Source organism: Rhinoraja longicauda, chromosome 2, assembly GCF_053455715.1.
Source record: "Rhinoraja longicauda isolate Sanriku21f chromosome 2, sRhiLon1.1, whole genome shotgun sequence".
In the NCBI taxonomy this organism is placed as follows: Eukaryota; Metazoa; Chordata; class Chondrichthyes; order Rajiformes; family Arhynchobatidae; genus Rhinoraja; species Rhinoraja longicauda.
Window position 1 is genome coordinate 67,180,460 of NC_135954.1, and position 21,417 is coordinate 67,201,876.

General features: G+C 42.8%; 1 protein-coding gene across 6 annotated transcripts in view; it reads left to right on the forward strand.

The window, feature by feature from the left end:
• The window catches only part of snx10b (sorting nexin 10b), a 47,907-nt gene that overhangs the window by 17,478 nt on the left and 9,012 nt on the right, over positions 1 to 21,417 (forward strand). For 5 of the 6 annotated variants that reach the window (XM_078420473.1, XM_078420500.1, XM_078420508.1 and 2 more), the window contains exons 2-5: positions 14,723 to 14,768; positions 17,318 to 17,404; positions 18,485 to 18,585; positions 19,247 to 19,345. In XM_078420473.1, the coding sequence (XP_078276599.1) occupies positions 14,739 to 14,768; positions 17,318 to 17,404; positions 18,485 to 18,585; positions 19,247 to 19,345 (317 nt within the window). In that variant the 5' untranslated portion in view covers positions 14,723 to 14,738. Of the gene's footprint in view, positions 1 to 9,434; positions 9,489 to 14,722; positions 14,769 to 17,317; positions 17,405 to 18,484; positions 18,586 to 19,246; positions 19,346 to 21,417 lie in introns of those variants that run through there. The other variant, XM_078420491.1, reaches the window with a different exon arrangement.

Sequence of the window (21,417 nt, forward strand, 5' to 3'; positions counted from 1 at the left end):
GCCCTCCAGAAAATAGCGGAAGTGACGAACGGCCAGGTACAGGGCGAGGAGCTCGCGGTCGAAAGCGCTGTACTTCTTCTGGGCGTTGTCGAGGTGCCGGCTGAAGAAGGCCAGGGGGCGCCAACCCCCGTCCGTGAGTTGCTCCAGTACGCCACCAACGGCCAACTCTGAGGCGTCCACCGTAAGGGCTGTCGGGGCATCCTCCCGTGGGTGAACAAGCAGCACAGCCCGAGCCAGGGCCTCCTTCGCGCCGTCAAAGGCTGTTACGGCCTCGTCGGTCCACACGACGGTCTTACGCTTGCCCGCCAGCAGCTCGTATAGCGGCCGCATGATGTGGGCCGCGGATGGCAGGAACCGGTGATAAAATGCCACCATGCCGACGAACTCCTGCAGGCCACGCACCGAGGACGGACGGGGAAACCGGCGGATGGCGTCTACTTTGTCCGGCAGGGGAACCGCTCCTTGCGAGGACACACGGTGGCCGAGAAAGTCGATTGTGGCCACGCCAAAGCGGCACTTGGCGAGGTTTATGGCCAACCCGTGTTCGCTGAGCCGCTGGAAAAGCTGCCGGAGGTGGGCACAGTGCTCCTGCCGCGAGCGGCTGGCTACCAAGATGTCGTCGAGGTAGACGAACAGGAAATCCAACCCGCGACAAACGCCGTTCATTAATCGTTGGAATGACTGCGCGGCGTTCTTGAGGCCGAACGGCATCCGTACGAACTCGTAGAGTCCGAACGGCGTGATGATTGCCGTCTTGGGTACATCCTCCGGGTGGACCGGGATCTGGTTGTAACCTCGCACCAGATCCACCTTTGAAAATATCGTGGCCCCAGCCAAATGGGCGTTGAAGTCCTGGATGTGGGGCACGGGGTATCGGTCCTCGGCGGTAGCGACGTTCAGCCGCCGATAATCCCCGCAAGGCCTCCAGCCCCCGTTTGCCTTGGGGACCATGTGGAGTGGAGATGCCCATGGGCTGTTGGAAGGGCGGACGATCCCCAAGGACTCCATCGTACGGAACTCCTGTCGTGCCAGGCGTAGTTTCTCAGGCGGGAGTCGGCGTGCTCGTGCGTGGAGGGGTGGGCCGGTAGTCGTGATGTAATGGTACACCCCATGCTTGGGGGTCGATGACCGGAATTGCGGGGCCATAATATCCGGAAAGTCCGCCAGCACCCGAGCGAAATGGGAGTCCACGGACGACAGCGGGCGTACAATGGGGTCATTCAGCCGCAACGCGATGGGCTCCATCGTGGCGGAGTGGACCAAGCGCTGCTGCCTGACGTCCACGAGGAGAGAATGAGCCCGCAGAAAGTCGGCCCCGAGCAACGGCTGGGAGACGTCGGCGATCGTAAACAGCCACGTAAAATGACTGGCGCCGAAAACGATGTGGACCGTGCGGACGCCATATGTCTGGATAATGCTCCCATTTGCCGCGGTGAGGATGGGCCCCCGCTTCCCAGAACGAATGTCCAGCGGCGAAGGGGGCAGGACGCTCAGCTCCGCCCCGGTATCCACGAGGAAGCGGCTCCCGGAGCGCCGATCCCAGGCGAAGAGGCGGTGAATCTGGCCGGCCACCGCAGGGACTATTGGTAGCCGGCCCCGGCGTTTCCCGGAAATGTGCACGGCTGGCGGCATTGTCGGGCTGCCGCACCCCAGCGCTGGTGGTAATAACACCAGTACCTCTTGCTGGTGCTGGCTGGAGCCTGCTGATGTGGGACTGCAGGTGCACGACCCGCAATGGCCACCGGGGGCGATCTCGCAGGCCTCCGGGGCATAGCTGTCACTCCTTCCACAGCTCCCCCGCCCGACCGGAGAAAATCGGGCGCTTCTCGAGTGACGTTTAGCGCACTGACGTCATCACGGCGCGCCACCCACAGCGCGTCCGCGCGCCTGCCGAGGGCCCGGGTGTCTTCAAAGGAGACGTCGGTGAGCTGCAGGCGAATGTCGGCCGGCAGCAGGTGCAGGTATGTATACTCGAACATCAGGCACGGTCTGTGCCCGTCGAGCAGCGCGACCATCTCCTTCAGGAGGCTAGATGGGCGCCGGTCACCGAGGCCTGGCATGTGGAGGAGCCTTTCGGCCCGCTCCATTCGGGTTAGCCCGTAGGTTTGGAGCAGCAGCTCCTTAAGGGCTTTATATTTACCGTCGGCCGGTGGGTCCTGGAGGAACTCCGTTACCTCTTCGGCTGCGTCCTGGTCAAGGGCTCCCACCAGGTGGAAAAACCGGGTGTTATCCACCGTGATGCCCTGCAGCTGGAACTGGGCCTCCGCTTGGTAAAACCAAATGCGAGCCCGGGTGGTCCAGAAGGTCGGGAGCTTGATGCCTACCGCGTCGACAGCTGGGGCCTGGTCGGCCTGCGAGCCGGACGGGCGGTCGGCTTCTGTTTTCTTGTCCATCCTAATGAATGGACCGTCGAGGTCACCAATGTAGCGTGTTGATAAAGGCAAGGAGCCAGGTATTTTGGGAAGGTATATTTATTGGTTCGTGGGTCTCAGACGGGTCTAGTCTGCCGGAATGGCTTGGCGCCCAAACCTTGCCCTTATATACCTGCGTCCAGGACCGCCTCCCAGGACTGGTCCATTCCCGTGCCGAGGGGTCGGTAGTAGTATGGCCCGACCCTTGGGAGCCGCCACAATATGATGTTTTAATCTACAATTTGAGAGGGAGGAGGGAAAATCGGAAGTGTCAGCATTATAGTTGAGCAAAGGGGACAATGGAGGCATGAGGGAGGAACTGTCCAAAGTTAACTGGAAAGAGACCCTAGCAGGGATGACAGTGGAACAACAATGGCAGGTATTTCTGGGAATAATACAGAAGGTGCAGGATCAGTTCATTCCAAAGAGGAAGAAAGATTCTAAGGGGAGTAAGAGGCCACCGTGGCTGACAAGGGAAGTCAAGGACAGTATAAAAATAAAAGAGAAGAAGTTTAGAAACATAGAAACATAGAAAATAGGTGCAGGAGTAGTCCATTCGGCCCTTCGAGTCTGCACCGCCATTCAATATGATCATGGCTGATCATCCAGCTCAGTAGCCTGTACCTGCCTTCTCTCCATACCCCCTGATCCCTTTAGCAAAAAGGGCCACGTCTAACTCCCTCTTAAATATAGCCAATGAACTGGCCTCAACTACCTTCTGTGGCAGAGAATTCCACAGACTCACCACTCTGTGTGAAGAAATGTTTTCTCATCTCGGTCCTAAAAGACTTCCCCCTTATCCTTAAGCTGTGACCCCTGGTTCTGGACTCCCCCAACATCGGGAACAATCTTCCCTCATCTAGCCTCTCCAGAATTTAAGAATTTTATATGTCTCTTTTTTTTTCTTTTTTTGTTTGTTTTGAAAAGCATATGTACAAATAGAAATAAAAGACAAATTTGTTACAAAGTTCTTACATAGCTTCAATTTTTAAATTTTTAAAGAGAGAAAATAAAAAATAAAGAAGAAAGAAAAAAAAACTATAAACTATTGGAGAGAGAGAATAAGAAAATTTAAAAAAAGGTAAACTATAAAAATTAAAGGGGGTAGATCCGGGAGACAATAACCACAGTTGTACATCCAACCCTAAACTCAAGTTTCAACTTTTAATTTTAAATTTTTATTTTAGTCCTGTGCTAAACCCATTTACTTTTCTAAAAATTCAATAAATGGAGACCATATTTTAAAAAATAACTCAGGTTTGTCAATTAAGGCAAATCTTATTTTTTCCAAATGCAGGGTCTCTGTCATTTCCGTAGTCCACATTTTAATTGTGGGGGTTATTGGTTTTTTCCAAAATTTAAGTATTAATTTTTTCGCAGTTATTAAACTGTAATCAAGAAAATGTACCTGACTTGTTGTAAAGTTTGTAGTATGTTCTGATAATCCTAATATAATTAATTTTGGATCCATATCCAATTGCTTGTTGATAACTTTAGAAACTATTTTAAAAATCTCCAACCAGAAATTTTGCATTTTTGTGCAAGTTACGAAAATATGAGTTAAATTAGCTTCTTGAAATTGACATTTATCACAAGTAGGAGAGATACTAGGAAAAATCCTATTTAATTTCGTCTTCGAGTAGTGTAATCTATGTATTATTTTAAATTGTATTAAGGAATGTCTAGTATTTAATGAACATTGGTGTATATGTTGTAAACTTTCATCCCATATATCTTGCATTATAAGTTGATTCAATTCGTCCCCCCATGCTCGTCTATAAGATTCTGATGACGGAATGTCAGTATCTAGGAGAGTATTATAAATAAAGGATATTAATTTATTTGAATTATAATGTCGATTCAGGCATACATCAAGAGTCTCTGGACCTCTAAACTTATATTCTTGCATGTGTACTTTTACATAATCTCTAAGTTGTAAATATCTAAAATAATTATTAACATGTAATCCGTACTTCTGCTGTAAATCCTGAAAAGAAAGAAAAGTTCCCTTATGATAAAGATCTCCCACCCTTTTAATTCCATAACTTTTCCATTGAGCAAATCCTCTATCTAAGACAGACGGTTTAAAAGAAGGGTTATTCGCAATAGGGAGGAAAGCAGATAATTTACTCAGTTTTAAAGTAAGATTTAATTGTTTCCAGGTACGGATAACACTGTGTATAATGGGATTACCTCCATATGTTTTTTTATTTAAATTTATTGGAGCTAAGAGGATCGCACCAATATCAAATGGTAAACAATCCTCTTTCTCCATCTTTAACCAATCCGGTTGTTGATCAGTATCATCCAACCAGCAGGTTATATTTTTAATATTAACCGCCCAATAATAAAATAAGAAGTTAGGTAAGGCAATTCCTCCATTAGTTTTAGACTTACATAGATGTGTTTTATTTATTCTATGAGTCTTGTAGTCCCAAATAAAATTAGTAATAATTGAATCAATTTAAAAAAAAACTTTTTTGGAAGATAGATCGGAATTGCTTGAAATAAGTATAGTAGCTTTGGGAGAAAGATCATCTTTATAGCATTACTACGACCAACTAATGATATAGGAAGTGTTTTCCAAAATTGGATATTTCTGTGTAATTTAGTGACTAAAGGAGAAAAATTTAATTTAAATAAAGAAGTATATTTCCTAGTCACGTAAATTCCAAGATATTTAAACTTTTCATAGGCAATTTTAAAAGGAAATTGTTGAAGTATGGCCGGATTGTGCTCAAATATTGGCATAATTTCACTTTTGTACCAGTTAATTCTATAACCTGAAAATGAACCAAATTGAGTTATGAGATTTTATATGTTTCTATAAGATCCCCCATCAGTCTTCTAAATTCCAGCTAGTACAAGCCCAGTCTATCCAGTCTTTCCTCATATGAAAGTCCCGCCATCCCAGGGATCAATCTGGTGAACCTTCTCTGTACTCCCTCTAAGGCAAGAACATCTTTCCTCGGGTTAGGAGACCAAAACTGCACACAGTACTCTAGGTGCGGTCTCACCAAGGCCCTGTACAACTGCAGCAGAACCTCCCTGCTCCTAAACTCAAATCCTCTTGCTATGAATGCCAACATACCATTCGCTTTCTTCACTGCCTGCTGCACCTGCATGCTTGCTTTCAATGACTGGTGCACCATGACACCCAGGTCATGTTGCATCTCCCCTTCTCCCAATCGGTCACCATTCAGGTAATACTCTGCTTTCCCGTTCTTGCCGCCAAAGTGGATAACCTCACATTTATCCACATTATATTGCATCTGCCATGCATTTGCCCACTCGCCTAATCTATCCAAGTCACTCTGCAGCCTCCTAGCATCCTCCTCGCAGCTAACACTGCCACCCAGCTTCGTGTCATCCGCAAACTTAGAGATGTTGCATTCAATTCCCTCGTCCAAATCATTAATATACACTGTAAATAACTGGGGTCCCAGCACTGAGCCTTGCGGTACCCCACTAGTCACTGCCTGCCATTCCGAAAAGGACCCGTTTATTCCTACTCTTTGCTTCCTGTCCGCCAACCAATTTTCTATCCACCTCAACACTGAACCCTCAATACCGTGTGCTTTAAGTTTGTACACCAATCTCCTATGTGGGACCTTGTCGAAGGCCTTCTGAAAGTCCAGATATAACACATCGACTGGTTCTCCCTTATCCACTCTACTAGTTACATCCTCGAAAAATTCTATAAGATTCGTCAGACATGATTTGCCTTTGGTAAATCCATGCTGACTTTGTCTGATGATTTCACCACTTTCCAAATGTGATGCTATCACATCTTTAATAACTGACTCTAGCATTTTCCCCACTACCGATGTTAGGCTAACTGGTCTATAATTCCCCGTTTTCTCTCTTCCTCCCTTTTTAAAAAGTGGGGTTACATTAGCTATCCTCCAGTCCTCAGGAACTACTCCAGAATCTAAAGAGTTTAAAAAAATTATCACTAATGCATCCACTATTTCTGAGGCTACTTCCTTAAGCACTCTGGGATGCAGCCTATCTGGCCCTGGGGATTTATCTGCCTTTAATCCATTTAATTTACCTAACACCACTTCCCGACTAACCTGGATTTCCCTCAGTTCCTCCATCTCATTAGACCCCCGGTCCCCCGCTATTTCCGGCAGACGGTTTATGTCTTCCTTAGTGAAGACAGAACCAAAGTATTTGTTCAATTGGTCTGCCATCTCCTTGTTCCCTATGATCAATTCACCTGTTTCCGACTGCAAGGGACCTACATTTGTCTTAACTAATCTTTTTCTCTTGACATATCTATAAAAGCTTTTGCAGTCAGTTTTTATGTTCCTTGCCAGTTTTCTCTCATAATCTATTTTCCCTTTCCTAATTAAGCCCTTTGTCCTCCTCTGCTGGACTCTGAATTTCTCCCAGTCCTCTGGTATGCTACTTTTTCTGGCTAATCTTAATGCTTCATCTTTTGTTTTAATACTATCCTTGATTTCTCTTGTTAGCCACGGATGCACTACCTTTCCTGGTTTGTTCTTTTGCCAAACTGGGATGAACACTTGTTGTAGTTCATCCATGCGACCTTTAAATGCTTTCCATTGCATGTCCACCGTCAACCCTTTCAGCATCAATCGCCAGTCTATCTTGGACAATTCACGCCTCATACCCTCGAAGTTACCTTTCTTTAAGTTCAGAACACTTGTTTCTGTATTGACTTTGTCACTCTCCATCCTAATGAAGAACTCTACCATATTATGATCACTCTTGCCCAAGGGGCCTCGCACAACAAGACTGCTAACTAACCCTTCCTCATTACTCAATACCCAGTCTAGAATGGCGAATTAACATAGCGAAGATGAGCAGGAAGCCTGAGGATTAGGAAACTTTTAAAGAGCTACAGAAGATAACTAAAAAGACAATACGGGAAGAAAAGATGAGGTACGAAGGGAAGCTAGCCAAGAATATAAAGGAGGATAGTAAAAGCTTCTTTAGGTATGTGAAGAGGAAAATAATAGATAAGACAAATGTGGGTCCCTTGAAGAGAGAAACAAGTGAATTTATTATGGGGAGCAAGGAGTTGAACAGGCACTTTGGACCTGTCTTCACTAATGAAGACACAAACAATCTCCCAGATGTATTAGTGGCCAGAGGACCTAGGGTGATGGAGGAACTGAAGGAAATTCACATTAGTCAGGAAATGGTGTTGGGTGCACTGATGGGATTGAAGGCTTATAAATCCCCAAAACCTGATGGTCTGCATCTCAGGGTACTCAAGGAGGTGGCTCTAGAAATCGTGGACGCATTGGTGATCTTTTTCCAATGTTCTATAGATACTGGATCAGTTCCTGTGGATTGGAGGGTAGCTAATGTTATCCCACTTTTTAAGAAAGGAGGGAGAGAGAAAGCAGGGAATGATAGACCAGATTGCCTGACATTGGTGGTGGGGAAGATGCTGGAGTCAATTATTAAAGATGAAATAGCGGCACATTTGGATAGCAGTAACAGGATCGGTCTTAGTCAGCGTGGATTTACGAAGGGGAAATCATGCTTGACTAATCTTCTGGAATTTTTTGAGGATGTAACTAGGAAAATGGACAAGGGAGAGCCAATGCATGCAGTGTACCTGGACTTTCAGAAAGTCTTTGATAAGGTCCTATCTTGATAAGATTGTGGATGATCAGCCATGATCACATTGAATGGCAGTGCTGGCTCAAAGGGCCGAATGGCCTACTCCTGCACCTATTGTCTATTGTTTATATTGTCACATAGGAGATTAGTGGGCAGAATTACAGCACATGGTATTCGGGGTAAGGAACTGACATGGATAGAAAATTGGTTGGCAGACAGGAAACAAAGAGTAACGGGTCCCTTTCAGGATAGCAGGCAGTGACTAGTGGGGTACCGCAAGGCTCGGTGCTGGGACAGCAGCTATTTACAATATACATTAAGGGATTAAAAGTAACATTATCAAATTTGCAGATGACACAAAGCTAGGTGACAGTGTGAACTGTGAGGAGGATGCTATGAGGATGCAGGGTGACTTGGATAGGTTGGGTGAGTGGGCAGATGCAGTATAATGTGAATAAATGTGAGGTTATCCACTTTGGTGGCAAGAACAGGAAGGAGGATTATTATCTGAATGGTGTCAGATTAGGAAAAGGGGAAGTGCAACGAGACCTGGGTGTCCTTGTACACCAATCACTGAAAGTAAGCATGCACATACAGCAGGCAGTGAAGAAAGCTAATGGCATGTTGGCTTTCATAACAAGAGGATTTGAGTATCGGAGCAAAGAGGTCCTTCTGCAGTTGTACAGGGCCCTGGTGAGACCACACCTGAAGTAATGTGTGCAGTTTTGGTCTCCTAATTTGAGGAAGGACATTTTTGCTATTGAGGGAGTGTAGCGTAGGTTCACGAGTTTAATTCCCGGGATGGCTGGACTGTTATATGATGAAATAATGGAACGACTGGGCTTGTATTCACTGGAATTTAGAAGGATGAGAGGGGATCTTATAGAAACATATAAAATTATTAATGGATTGGACAAGCTAGATGCAGAAAACATGATCCTGATGTTGGAGGAGTCCAGAACCAAGGGACACAGTTTAAGAATAAAGGATAGGCCATTTAGAACTGAGATGAGGAAAAACCTTTTCACCCAGAGAGTTGTGAATTTGTGGAATTCCCTGCCTCAAAAGGCAGTGGAGGCTAATTCACCGGATGCATTCAAAAGTGATTTAGATAGGGCCAGCGGAATTAAGGGATATGGGGAGAAGGCAGGAACGGGGTACTGATTGTGGATGATCGGCCATGATCACATTGAATGGCTGTGCTGGCTCGAAGGGACAAATGGCCTACTCCTGCACCTATTTTCTATGTATCTAACACTTACCCACAGCGTTTCAAGGGGCTCTGCAGTGAAACAATCAGGGCAGAAAACCACTGGGTTTGGGGATCTTGATATGGGAACTGCAAATAAAGTGTGCACTTGCGTATCTCCCAAGCCAATCAGATTGCAGAATGTTTACTGAGTAGTCAGAGTCTGAACCAAGAAATGTCTGAAGGGACTTTTCGTGACACATCCAGTGTGTTTTCTCCTTTCAGAGGTACTGTTGAACCTGTTGGTGTTTCCATGTGTCAAATTTTCAACATTCAATGTATTTTGTTGTTGATCCAGCAAGTGTTGGAATATTTTGAGTTAGTGCAACCTTGAATCACTAATAGAAAGTGAAAGGAAATTTCTAGTATCAGAGAAAAGTAGTTTGGCAGTGATTAAGAATTGACAACATTTAGACTAACACTGAACAGTTAATATTTCCGGGGTGTTGGATGTACAGCTTCACTGCGTTTTTGTATGTTTGAGAGCAAAGATTTTGGTTGCGTTATGGTTGCATTAAAACCCCTGGAGGATAGCTCCTCCTCTTGGACTCCAACTTCCTGATTTCTCTAAATGCCTCTTAAACATTTATATTATGTTTACTTCCACTGCCACTCCTGACAGCATGTTCCAGGCACCTATCCCTATCTGTGTTGAAAGAACTTGCTTGGCAACTTTCCTTTTAAATGTTTTTGTTTCTCACCTTAAACTTGCCCCTCTAGTACATGATATTTCCAGCTATTTCCACTCATAGGATTGTGAGGGAAATTGCTGTCAATAGTGTGATCAGTGGCACTCGCTTGCCAACAATTTTAACTAATGCTCACCCACTAGGCTCCACAACACATTGCAGCTTTGGATTAAAGAACGTTATTTCAGTAGTGAATGAGCAGCAGCTCGCCACACATGATTAAATTAGAATTGAGCTGGAAACAGAATTGTGGCCGCAGCCCAGACCATCCCGCAAACTGGCAATGCCACCAGCATGATCAAGGACGAGTCTCACCCCGGTCACCCCCTCTTCTCCTCTCTCCCATCAGGCAAGAAGTACTGGAGTGTGAAAATGCATACCTCCAGATTCAGGGACAGTTTCTACCCAGCTGTTATCAGGCAACTGAACCATCCTATCACCAACTAGAGAGCAGTCCTGACCTACCATCTACCTCATTGGAGGCCCTCAGACTATCTTTAATCGGATTTTACGTTATTTTTTTTAAACAAACCGTTATTCCATTAATCCTGCATCTGTACTCTGTGGACGGCTTGATTGTAATCAGGTTTAGCCTTTCCACTGTTGGGATAGCACGCAACAAAAAAGCTTTTCACCGTAGCTCGGTGAATGTGAAACTAAACTCAACTCCACCGGTTGGAGTTATGTCTTGCACCAAGAAAGATGATTGTGTTTGTTAGATGTCAATCATTTTGGCCCCAGATTGTCATGGCTAAATTAGCCCCAATCATCTTTGGTTGCTACTTCAACCACCTTGCCTTCACATTAAAGACAGATGTAGGCATGTTTGCTGGAGATTGTGGAATATTTACTTCATCTTGCAATTTTTCATGGCCAGGCCAGTCCATGCATGTTGTAAGCATGTGGCCAGAACGAGATAAAATTCAGACCTGTGCTGATATGTGCCCAGCAGAATTTATGCCAGAATGCTGGGCAATAGCTCCTCAAAATATTAGCATCACATCCTGAGGGTTGTGGCTAGAAATCTATTGTGCCTGTGTTGTGATAATATGTGTGAGAGAGAGGTAAAAAGGGATAATTGATTTAAACTTAGGACCATGAGAAATAGCTGACCCGACTGTGCTCGGCTAGATAAGAACGGCAAGAACAAATGGTGACATTCCAAGGATAAGGGCAAGATATCCAAAGAACTAGCAGAGAGAGCACAAGATAACCAGAGAACTAGGAGAGAGGGCAAGATAACCAGAGCACGAGGAGAGAGGGGAAGATATCCAAAGAACTAGGAGAGAGGGCATGAACTACTCTGTACTGCGCCTGTCTAATAAGATAAATGAATATTGCAAAAACGCCCCGCATGACAAGATGCCTCATTTAAATGCACATGCGATGTATGATGTGGGAGGCAACAGGGGCGGTGACGGTAGATTGTGCACCTCAGTGCTCCGATTGGAAGGAGCCCGAAGGGGAGGAATTAAAGGTGTGACAATTGTAAATTGAAGTGAATAAAAAGAAGGGATTTTCCCGACCTCGGTGTGTCTCGAGAGGGGAGGCACACAACTCTGCAGATTTGCAAATAAAATATACTTGTTTCTCTAGATTGTCTCGAGCATCGTGATTGTGAGCACTCACATTTGCATCTCACAATATGGTTACAGGAAGTCAGATGCTGGATATTCCTGAGCCAGTGGCTGGTCTCCTGACTCCCCTATAGCCTTTCACCATCTGTAAGGTACAGTTGATGATATACCTTGCAGTTAACAGACTGCTACAAGAATAGATATCTCAGCACCATCCAGGACAAAGTGGCCATCTCTATTGGCACACTATCCACTTCTCTTTGATTTAGTTAAGTTTATTATTGTCACATGATCCAAAGTACAGTGAAAAGCTTTTCATTGCGTGCTATCCGGTCAAAGACGACTGAACGTGATTAGAATCGAGCCGTCTACCGTATAGATAAAGGTTAAAGGGTACAACATTTAGTTCAAGATAAAGTCCAATTAAAGATAGTTCAAAGGTCTCCAATGAGGTAGATGGAAGGTCAAGACGGCACTAGCTGGTGAAAGGACGGTTCAGTTGCCTGATAACAGCTGGGACGAAACACTCCCTGAATCTGGAGATATGCGTTTTCACACTTCTGTACCTCTTGCCTGATGGGAGAAGGCAGAAAAGGGAGTGGCCGATGTGAGACTGGCTTTGCTGAGGTAGCGTGAAGTGTAGATTGAGTCATTGGAAAGGCAGTTGATTTGGGTGATGGTCTGGGCTTCGTCGACAACTCTCTGCAATTTCATGCTATGATCCATCCCGATAAAATGCTTTCTAAGGAAGTAGAGGCATTGGTGTGCTTTCTTGGCCATAGCTTTGATGTGGCTGGTCCAAGACAAATTGCTGGTAGTATTTATTCCTCGGAACTTGAAGATTTCAACCATCTCCACTTCGGTGACATCAATATATAACAGGGTATGTGTACTGCTTCGCTTCCTGAAGTCAATCACAATCTCCTTTGTCTTGCTGACATTGAGGGAGATGTTATCTTGGCACTGGGTTGTGAGGTTCACAATGTCCTTCCTTTACACAATCTCATCATTATTTAATATCCAGCCCATTATGATGGTGTCATCTGTGAACATAAATCGAATTTGTTTGATGTTTGGCTGCATAGTCATGAGTGCATAAGGAGTAGGGGACTGAAACTCATCCTTATGGGGCACCAGTGTTGAGGATTATCGTAGAAGATGATTTGTTACATATCCTCTCTGATTATGGTCTGTTGGTTGGGAAGTCGAGGATCTATCTGCAGATGGGAGTGCTGACTCCAAGTTTCATGAGTTTGGAGATGATCATTCATTTCCTCTGTGATGAATTGGAAAATAGACTATTCAGCCATCTTGTCTACAGTAAATCCTTGTTATAACGGACCACAGGGGGAAGGGGAAGGGGAAGGGATGGTGTCCATTATTGCTGATTGTCCACTATAACCAAGTATTAACTAGTTTAACCCAAGGCCGGGTGGGACGTAGCACTCAGGGGGTGGGGGGGGGGGGGGGGGGGGCAGGGGGGGTTTATACTAGGGGGAATTCACAGGGCGGGGAGCCGCAGAGCCCTGGCCCCACACGTGGTACAGCAGGGACGGGCCTGGTACTTGTGCCACCTTCATGCTGTTCATTCTCTCCGCTCCCACAACTGTGAGCACGTCATGTGGCACCAGATCATCGTGTAACCTGGCAGTGCAAAGGGACCCCCGGACCTAGCTTTATTGCAGCCACTGCAAACCCCTGCCCAATGCAATGCTCTTCAAGAATGTTTTACTGCTCGCACTCTCCCTGCAGCCATCTTTCTGCTGCACAACACTGCACTATGCACCACCATTAAGGGACGCTTCGATCCGCTATAACCAAAATTCATTCTAAAGAAATCCGTAATAATGAAGGTAGACTGTATCTGTTTTGTATAGTTCATCTTCAGAATTGTTCCACATCATTGCCTTATTAGCAGCATAGATTGTGAGGCAGTGGAATAATGTCTGCAGAGCCAATAAAATATTAAATGAACACTGATTAAGTCAGTAGGATTAATACAAGTACAATCTAATTTAATTTTTAAAAGTTGTATTTTATTGTCGTTTTTATGGAATGTTTCACATTCGTGAATTGATTTTCAAATTTCTTTTGGGCTAACTAAAGAAATAGCATTAGTCATTACAGTGACTCCTATATGTGCACTTCCTATCATGTGATGACTGGTTTCCTGCTTCGCCTTTACAATGTATGCTACTACCTCACTTGGTGCTCAGGAGTGAACATGTTCATGAAATCAGGGATAAAATCAGGGATAAGCCTTGCACATAGAGAGTTGCATAACTGACAGTGCTGGCATGTGGGAACCTCGTGTGAACGCCGACCTTCTCAGTGGCTGCACGTTGCTATAATAGCCATCCTGGCCATTTGGTGGCAATTCCACAGCAATTAATTGTTCCACATCTCAGTGGAGGAAGGCTGTCTTTGAGGGCTGGTGTTAGACAGACCAGGTTATCAAGTGTTGGTACCAGGTCCCTATCCCCCTATTTTTCACAGCCATAAATGCCTCAGTTACATGATTTTTCAGGAATGTATCCCCTATGTAACCTGATATTTGACTGCAGGGGATTTTGCATCATCTGGATGGCAAGGCTCTTTTAAATCCAGAAAAAGAATTCTTCTGATGTGAAATGAGCACATCTGTCATCACTTTGAATTCCAAAGATGTGACATGCCCAGCGTGAGCATCCGAGTTTTAAATGACCTGGAAATTTTAAAACCAGTTTTGTGGGATATTAAATTTAACAATGCAGGATTGGGCAGCTCATACAAATTTAAAAAAATTGGCATTTCCGTTAACTTGGGCGGCAGTCGATTACAAAAGCAACAATTGACAGTTGTTTGGCACCCTTTAACACCATATGATGCACCATGGGAGCAATAATAGACAGGTTTTGACCCAAACAACACAAAATTAGGACATCAGACCGAATTACTGGTTTAAGAAATCTGAAAGGAGTAGAGATGACTGGAGATGCAGGGAATTTTAGAAAGGAAATGGGGAAATGCTGGACTTCAGGGTTTAGATGTATTTATTGAACTGAATGTTCTTGCTACTGTTTATGTAAAAGTATGTTTTTTTTCCTATTGGTGTACCTTATCTAATTTTATAATTGTTATGTACTCATTGTTTAGTTTTTAATTCTAAGCACTGGACCTAGAAGTTGAGATAATATGTGTGGATTTTCTACCTAGACTCCAACTGGAAGTAATGGAAAACAAGATGAAGGATGGAAAAAAGGTAAGAAGTGTAACTCTTATCATATTTTCAAATATGTAAGTAACTTTGAAATCTTTCCAGGGCTGTGGAGTTTTAATGCTCTACTTATATTTGTGTTTGGAACTCCTGGGAAATCTGTACCACTGAGTTTATAAGCAAGATTTCCATTTCAGACTTGAGTGCCCATATCTAGAAGAAAATTGCTTCAAGCCATCCTGGTGAGTTTCAAATCTTGTGACAACAGTCTTATAAACACACTCTTCAGATTCATATACAAGTGTAATTAACAATACAACTCATTGAGATTTTATTAAATGGCAGAATTTATCTACAAGACATGGCTTCATCCCAATTGGTTCTTTACATCAATAAATTTTGGAACCAATTGAAAATATCTGTTAAAAAATCACAATGCCCAGGGTCCCTTCCTATTCCCATACTGATCTTTCTGTTCTGACCTCTATTGTCAGAGTGAGACCACATGTAAACTGGAGAAATAGCACATCATATTCTGCTTGGGTAAAAAAGATTAAAATTCTACTTGAAAACTTGCATGGAAGTTATTTGGCAAGTGAAAGCCAAAATCACTTTTGCAGGAGCAAACTCTGCCTCACTAAACTCTGAACTTGTGACTTTATTACCTTTTCAAAAAACCTTTGATTAAAGTCTTATGTGGAAAAGCTGGGGTGTTGGTGTGGGCTAGGGTATTGGATAATAATAAACATGGGTGAAAAGGAATTGTCTGAATGAGGCGAACCAAGAGGTACTGGAGAACCAAACTCTGGGCTTTGTTCTATTATATGCTGACCTGTTATGGGTAAGGCGTTTTTGTCTTTTGTTTTACCTTACCGTTTCCTTTTCCCTGTCTTGCCAAAGTTCTTAAACATTGAAGATTTTAGATACTTAATTTAATTTAGAAAATGTGATTCCCATTTAGGCTTTCAGGTCCACAGTAATTTCCACTGTTGCTTAACATGATTCAACTCGATAATTCAGCATGTGGAAGTAAGTTTCACAATAGATCACCAGACTTCCAAAAACCCTACTGGAAATGCACTACACTGAGAAAGGTTTGAACTCAAATATGCCAATGAGTAAACTGGTCGACTGATAATCAGGCTAAGGATGGCAGGTAGTGGAGCCACATTCCAGCATTAAGGCAGTTGAGAAGGAATTGGTGAAAAGGCTAAATCCCTAGGGTTGTGTGTTATACCTCCTAACTTTGCTCTGAATTTCTCTGGGTCTGTTTCTCGACCCTTTCTGTATCCACATGCTTTTTCATTTTAAAAGAAATGCTGGAAATATCCGGAAAGTCATACACCATCCAAACTGATGAATAGTGAGCTGAAAAGTAGCCCATTTCTGTCTTTGTGTTCTGCTGATGTTGAGTTGAGTACAATCTATGCTCGTTATTAACAACCTCTTTATAATGGATTTTGGTGTCCCCCTAGTAATCAGACACTACTGTCTCTTTAAGAACGCAGGGTACAAATTACACTGCGGGCAGTCATTGAAATTGACAAGCAATTGCTTCGACTGAGACTTGTGCAATGATACTCTTAAATAATGTAACGAGCAGCCATTACATTTTTTTCCTTGCTTACATTTTTAGCTGTTTAAAAAAACTTTCCAAAAAAAATCGTTCTTTCCCGGATGGTTGGAGTAAATTCCTTTCTCGATTCTAGCAGACAATCGGCAATGACAGACAGCATCCTCCCCCCCCACCCCACCCCCATTGGTCTGTTGTAACATGTGTTATTTGTACGTCCTGTTTCAGATTTTCATTATCTCTGACATTTTGCTTTTGTTGTTGGTTTAATTATTGTTTTAATTATGTTTTCCCCCAATGGTGGACTGGTGTCACAGCAGAATACATTTGCAAACTTTGTTTGTTTGCAATTTAGCAACAAAAAAAAACCTCGCCTGTATCCACCTATCACTTGCCAGAATTTGTCCTGCCCCTCCTCTCTTCCAGCTTTCCTCCATTTCTCCCCCCTACCCTAATCAGTGTGAAGAATGAGCCTGACCCGAAACTTCACCTATCCATGTTGTCCAGAAATGCTGCCTGACCTGTTGAGTTACTCCAGCACTTTGTGTATTTTCTTGCTTTTTGTTTTGTTGGTAACAATGGCAAGGCAGTGGTTATAGTCTGATTCCTCATAATCCTGAGGGCATTGAGTGAATCCACAAACAGTGCAGGAGCGCTGAGTCTCCTCATCTATGAATGACTACATTTATAGAATTTAGATTCAAATCCCAATGTGATCTGGAAACACATAGTCCAAGTCACAAGTGCAGCATCATATCCTTTATGCCACAACGCCCTGCCCCGCCAGCGTATCACAGTGGACAATGTTTGTGACATCTGTATATTCTACTGTTGGCACTGTTTCTGGGTTTTGTAAATCTGATCATGAGGGTGAAAGAAACTTATGTTATAACTCAACACGTCTAACTTCTTAGAAATTGCGACATGTTCTGGATCCTTGTAGAAAAGCAGTAAGTAAAGCTTCTGTACATTTTGCTGTGAAGTGATCATTCCAGTCATGTTCTCTAATATGCCAAACCAGGAATTCATCACGGTGTGGGTACGAGACCCGCAAATTCAGAAGGAAGATTCCTGGCATCCGTTTGTAGATTATGAAATTTGTGTTCATGTAAGTACATTTGATCGTTCAGTAAGTCATTTCTAGAAATAATTCTTGGGTTATAAAATAAACTAAATTCAAAATTGTTATACTTGTGTAATCAGATTACCTCCATACTAAGTTGCTTCAGAGTTGCGTGTTTCAACATGTTATTGCTATTTTGTTTACAATTCACATTGATGTTTTCAGAATGATGGCATGACCACCAATGCAAAGTGACATCATCATTATTTGGATGTCACATTGGTGCACAGACTTGGATTTTAAAAAAAATATTGGGTAATCCTCTTTTCTGTCTTGGAAATTCTCAACTTTGTTAAATCCTGAGCCACACATTGCTTCTAACCATTCCCATGTACTATTTTACAATGTAGCTCTGCAGAATGGGTAATTAATTTTGCACATCCTCTTTGATGTAGTGTAAGGTTCTGGATGACCCTGCAACTAGTTGTTCTATAACTGCTAAATCACAACACATATTGCTTCCAAAATTATCTACTCCAAGGTTGGTCAGTCACCTTTCTCTGGTCATCGAGTATTTGGTAATATATATTTATTAAAAAATGTTTTCAAGTACATTAAAAATGGCAGTAAAATTAAACCATGTACTCTGTTTTTCATGAGGCCAGCACATGGTAATTATCTGGAATCTTTGCTTGATGTGACGTGTGCATGTACACTATCCTTTTCAGGTTTTGAAAATTTGACATTTAATACTGGTCAGAAAGAAAAACATTCACCGCAGTATTTAGATTTTGCACAGTGCAGACTTTCAAAGTATTCAACACAGTTTTTCATCTAAAGCTGGAGAGATGTTTCCCTTGCTATGAGTTGCACAACTGTGTTCCAATACTCTGGTATTAATAGAGGTACCCACAGTTTAAAAAAATCTGTTCTCACCCATGTGTTGTTTTCTGACGTTTTAGAATTATTTAAGATGCTAATTCTATTGATACTTCAATGATGAAACATTGAACCATTGACAATAGTTTTCTACATTTTTAAATGTTTTCAGGAATGTTTGATGTATGGGCTAAACACTTGGTTTGCTTGTCCTAATGAAGTGCTTTTTTACATTTTTGAATCTAGACAAATAGCATGTGTTTTACAAAGAAGACATCTTGTGTCAGAAGACGTTACAAGGAATTTGCTTGGCTTAGGCAACGACTACAAGACAATGCTGTGCTGATGTACGGTTTTATTTTCTACTCTATAACAATCTATTTAGCTTAGCTTTGAATCTTGCACTAATATGAAGGTGATTTGTCAATTTACTGGTGCAAATCTGATTTGGACATCCCAATATGTAACACAAAAGCATCACCCTCCTTTTCCCAACTCTCGCAATGTCCCCTGCCCCAACTCTCTCAAACATGCCTGAGCCATCAGGGGCAATTTGTATGCTCACATGGATTGATATTGACCAGTTTTAGACTGGGTTCTTTCCACTGAGTCAGTCAGTGAATACCATTATCTCTACTTGGCATTTAGTCACAGACTGATCAGGAATAAAAAGTGCTCATTTGTGTTAAAAATGTTAAAGCATGAACCTTCACCAAAGTTGTAATAATTTTTATTGTCACTTATAATCTAATTTAAGACCAAGCAATGCATATATTTTTTAATCTTCAGTTTTGTCTTGGTTGCATAATGTATTGGTTGCATATAACTGATTTTCACATATCTTTCCTGTTATTTGGACTTTCACAATAAAGTTTGTTCTGTATTTTTGAGATTCTCATAAAACCTCCCTTCCCCCCGTGATCAGATTTTGTAATGTTACAATGTTAATTTGAATGTTAAAAGCCATTTGACCTGACCTTGAAAACCCTACTATTCTTTTCTTTATAGACGTTTACCAGAGATTCCTCCTAAAATAACCTTCCTCAGCACCAGTAATGCCCAGGTCTTAGAGCAACGTGGACAAGGACTTCAGGAATTCCTAGAAAAGTATGTGCAACTTATTTTGCCATTGTGGCAATTACGTGTGATCCTTGTTTGCCAAGCGATACTTTGAAACTGTTGTGGAGGCCAGGTTTTATCTTGGTTAAGATCACTCTTTTGTGTCATCGTTCAAGAGAGGGAAACTTACTTGGAAAGTAATAGTAATATATATTTTCTGGGTACCTGTTCCGTTCCCTATTTCCCTTTTTCCCTCCAAGACTGCTCAGAATATTTACTGACTTCTGGTTTATGTGCTTTGGGAGCTTTGCTTCATCCTTTTGCATGTCATTCTGATCTGAAATAGCACAGTACTAGAGAAGGGATTGCTCCGTTTAAGAACTTGAATGAAGCTGCTCAGGCCTGAGGACTGGTCTAGGAAAGTCAGTCTCCTTTTGGCATTCAACCAAATGATGCAACTTAAAACTAGCACACATGGTAGAAATGAAAATAATTACTGGAATGTTTGCAGATTTGTTTCTAGTTTACCATTGAATTAAGGATCTGTATTTTTAAGGAATATGCTACTTGATTGTGGTTAATAATTTGAGGGTTTTTTTTGTATTGGGCATTCCATATGTACTTAGTTAAAAAATAATGCTATAAGCCCTTGATCGCCAATAAATTATTGCTGGCTCAGCTTTGCTATATTCCTGTTTCCTGGATGTCTTAATCTGTCTTTTATTGAATCTCCACTCCCATCATGTGGCTACAGGTTGGTACTGCACTGAGTAAGTGGAAATTGCTCTGGCCCATGAAAGTGATTCCTGCAATTAAGATGAGCTTTTCTTTGTATATTGACCCAGTTTCCTTATATTAAGTTCTGGGGCAGATTCAGCAACAGCAGTAAACCGCTGATAAATGAAATGTAGGCAAGCAGTTACATCTGTGTACAGTTATTGGTCTTATAATTTCACAGAAAGATGCATTCATGTGTCCTTTATCCAAATAGTGGCATGTTGCTACTCTAAAGATCTGTACGGTTTTACAGGTCTTTAAAATTCACTAATTTTAGACTTCAGACTTTAGAGATACAGCGTGGAAATGGACCCTTTGGGACGCGTGTCCGCGCCGACCACAATCACTACCATGACCACAAAGTATGCTAGCACTGTCGTAAACACTAGAGACAATTTACATTTTATGGAGGCCAATTAACCCACAAACCTGTACGTCTTTGGCGTGTGGGAGGAAACCGGGGCACCAGGAGAAAATCCGCGGTCACAGCGAGAGCGTACAAACTCCGTACAGACAGCACCCATAGTCAGGATCGAACCCAGGTCTCTGCAGTGTAAGGCAGCAACTCTACCGCTGCATCACTGTGCCACCCTTATTGCCAAATCCAAATAGGTGGGGTGTACTGATGAAATCTGTTCTATTTTCTGGTGCTTTGAATCGAATGAAACATGGAAATTGCTCTGCTGCTCCTTATCATCAAGAATTTATAACCATTTTACCTTAGAATTGTCACCATTGAAACCAATTGTTTCTGATGCATTCTTGTAGTACCTCTGAAGTATCTCTGAGGCCCCAAAATCCCTGCAAATACATATGGAGTCATGCACAATTGATGCTCAACATTTAACATGTTCAGTTGCCAGTGTTATTTTAATAACGGCACTTTATTCAAATCAGTTAATACCGAGAGCAAAATTATGGATTTTTTAAAAAGTATGGAGTTATTTGTAGAATAATTTAATTGCATGGCATCTAGCTCAAATGCTGGTTATTATTGGTTTACAGATTAGTTTAACAGCTATAGGATTTGGGTGGTGTTTATTCTTCAATGGCACCTTGCTCAGATTTACCTTGCTGAGCACTGATTCGTCATTGCACTCTTTGTCCTGAAGTATGAATGTTCACAGCTGTGCACTGCCCCTTCCATAAGATGGCTGTCCACTCAGGCTGTGCATCGCTGTGCCGAGGATCTGGTATGAGCCCTTGTAGCAATGAAATGGAAATCTTGGTGCTGCTTGCTCAGCATGGATTGAACAACAGAGGCAGTGTGCAGAGGCTGCATGGAATAAATGGTGTTGGATGGGCTGGAATGAACAGTTCAACTGGTCAGCACAGAGATGCAG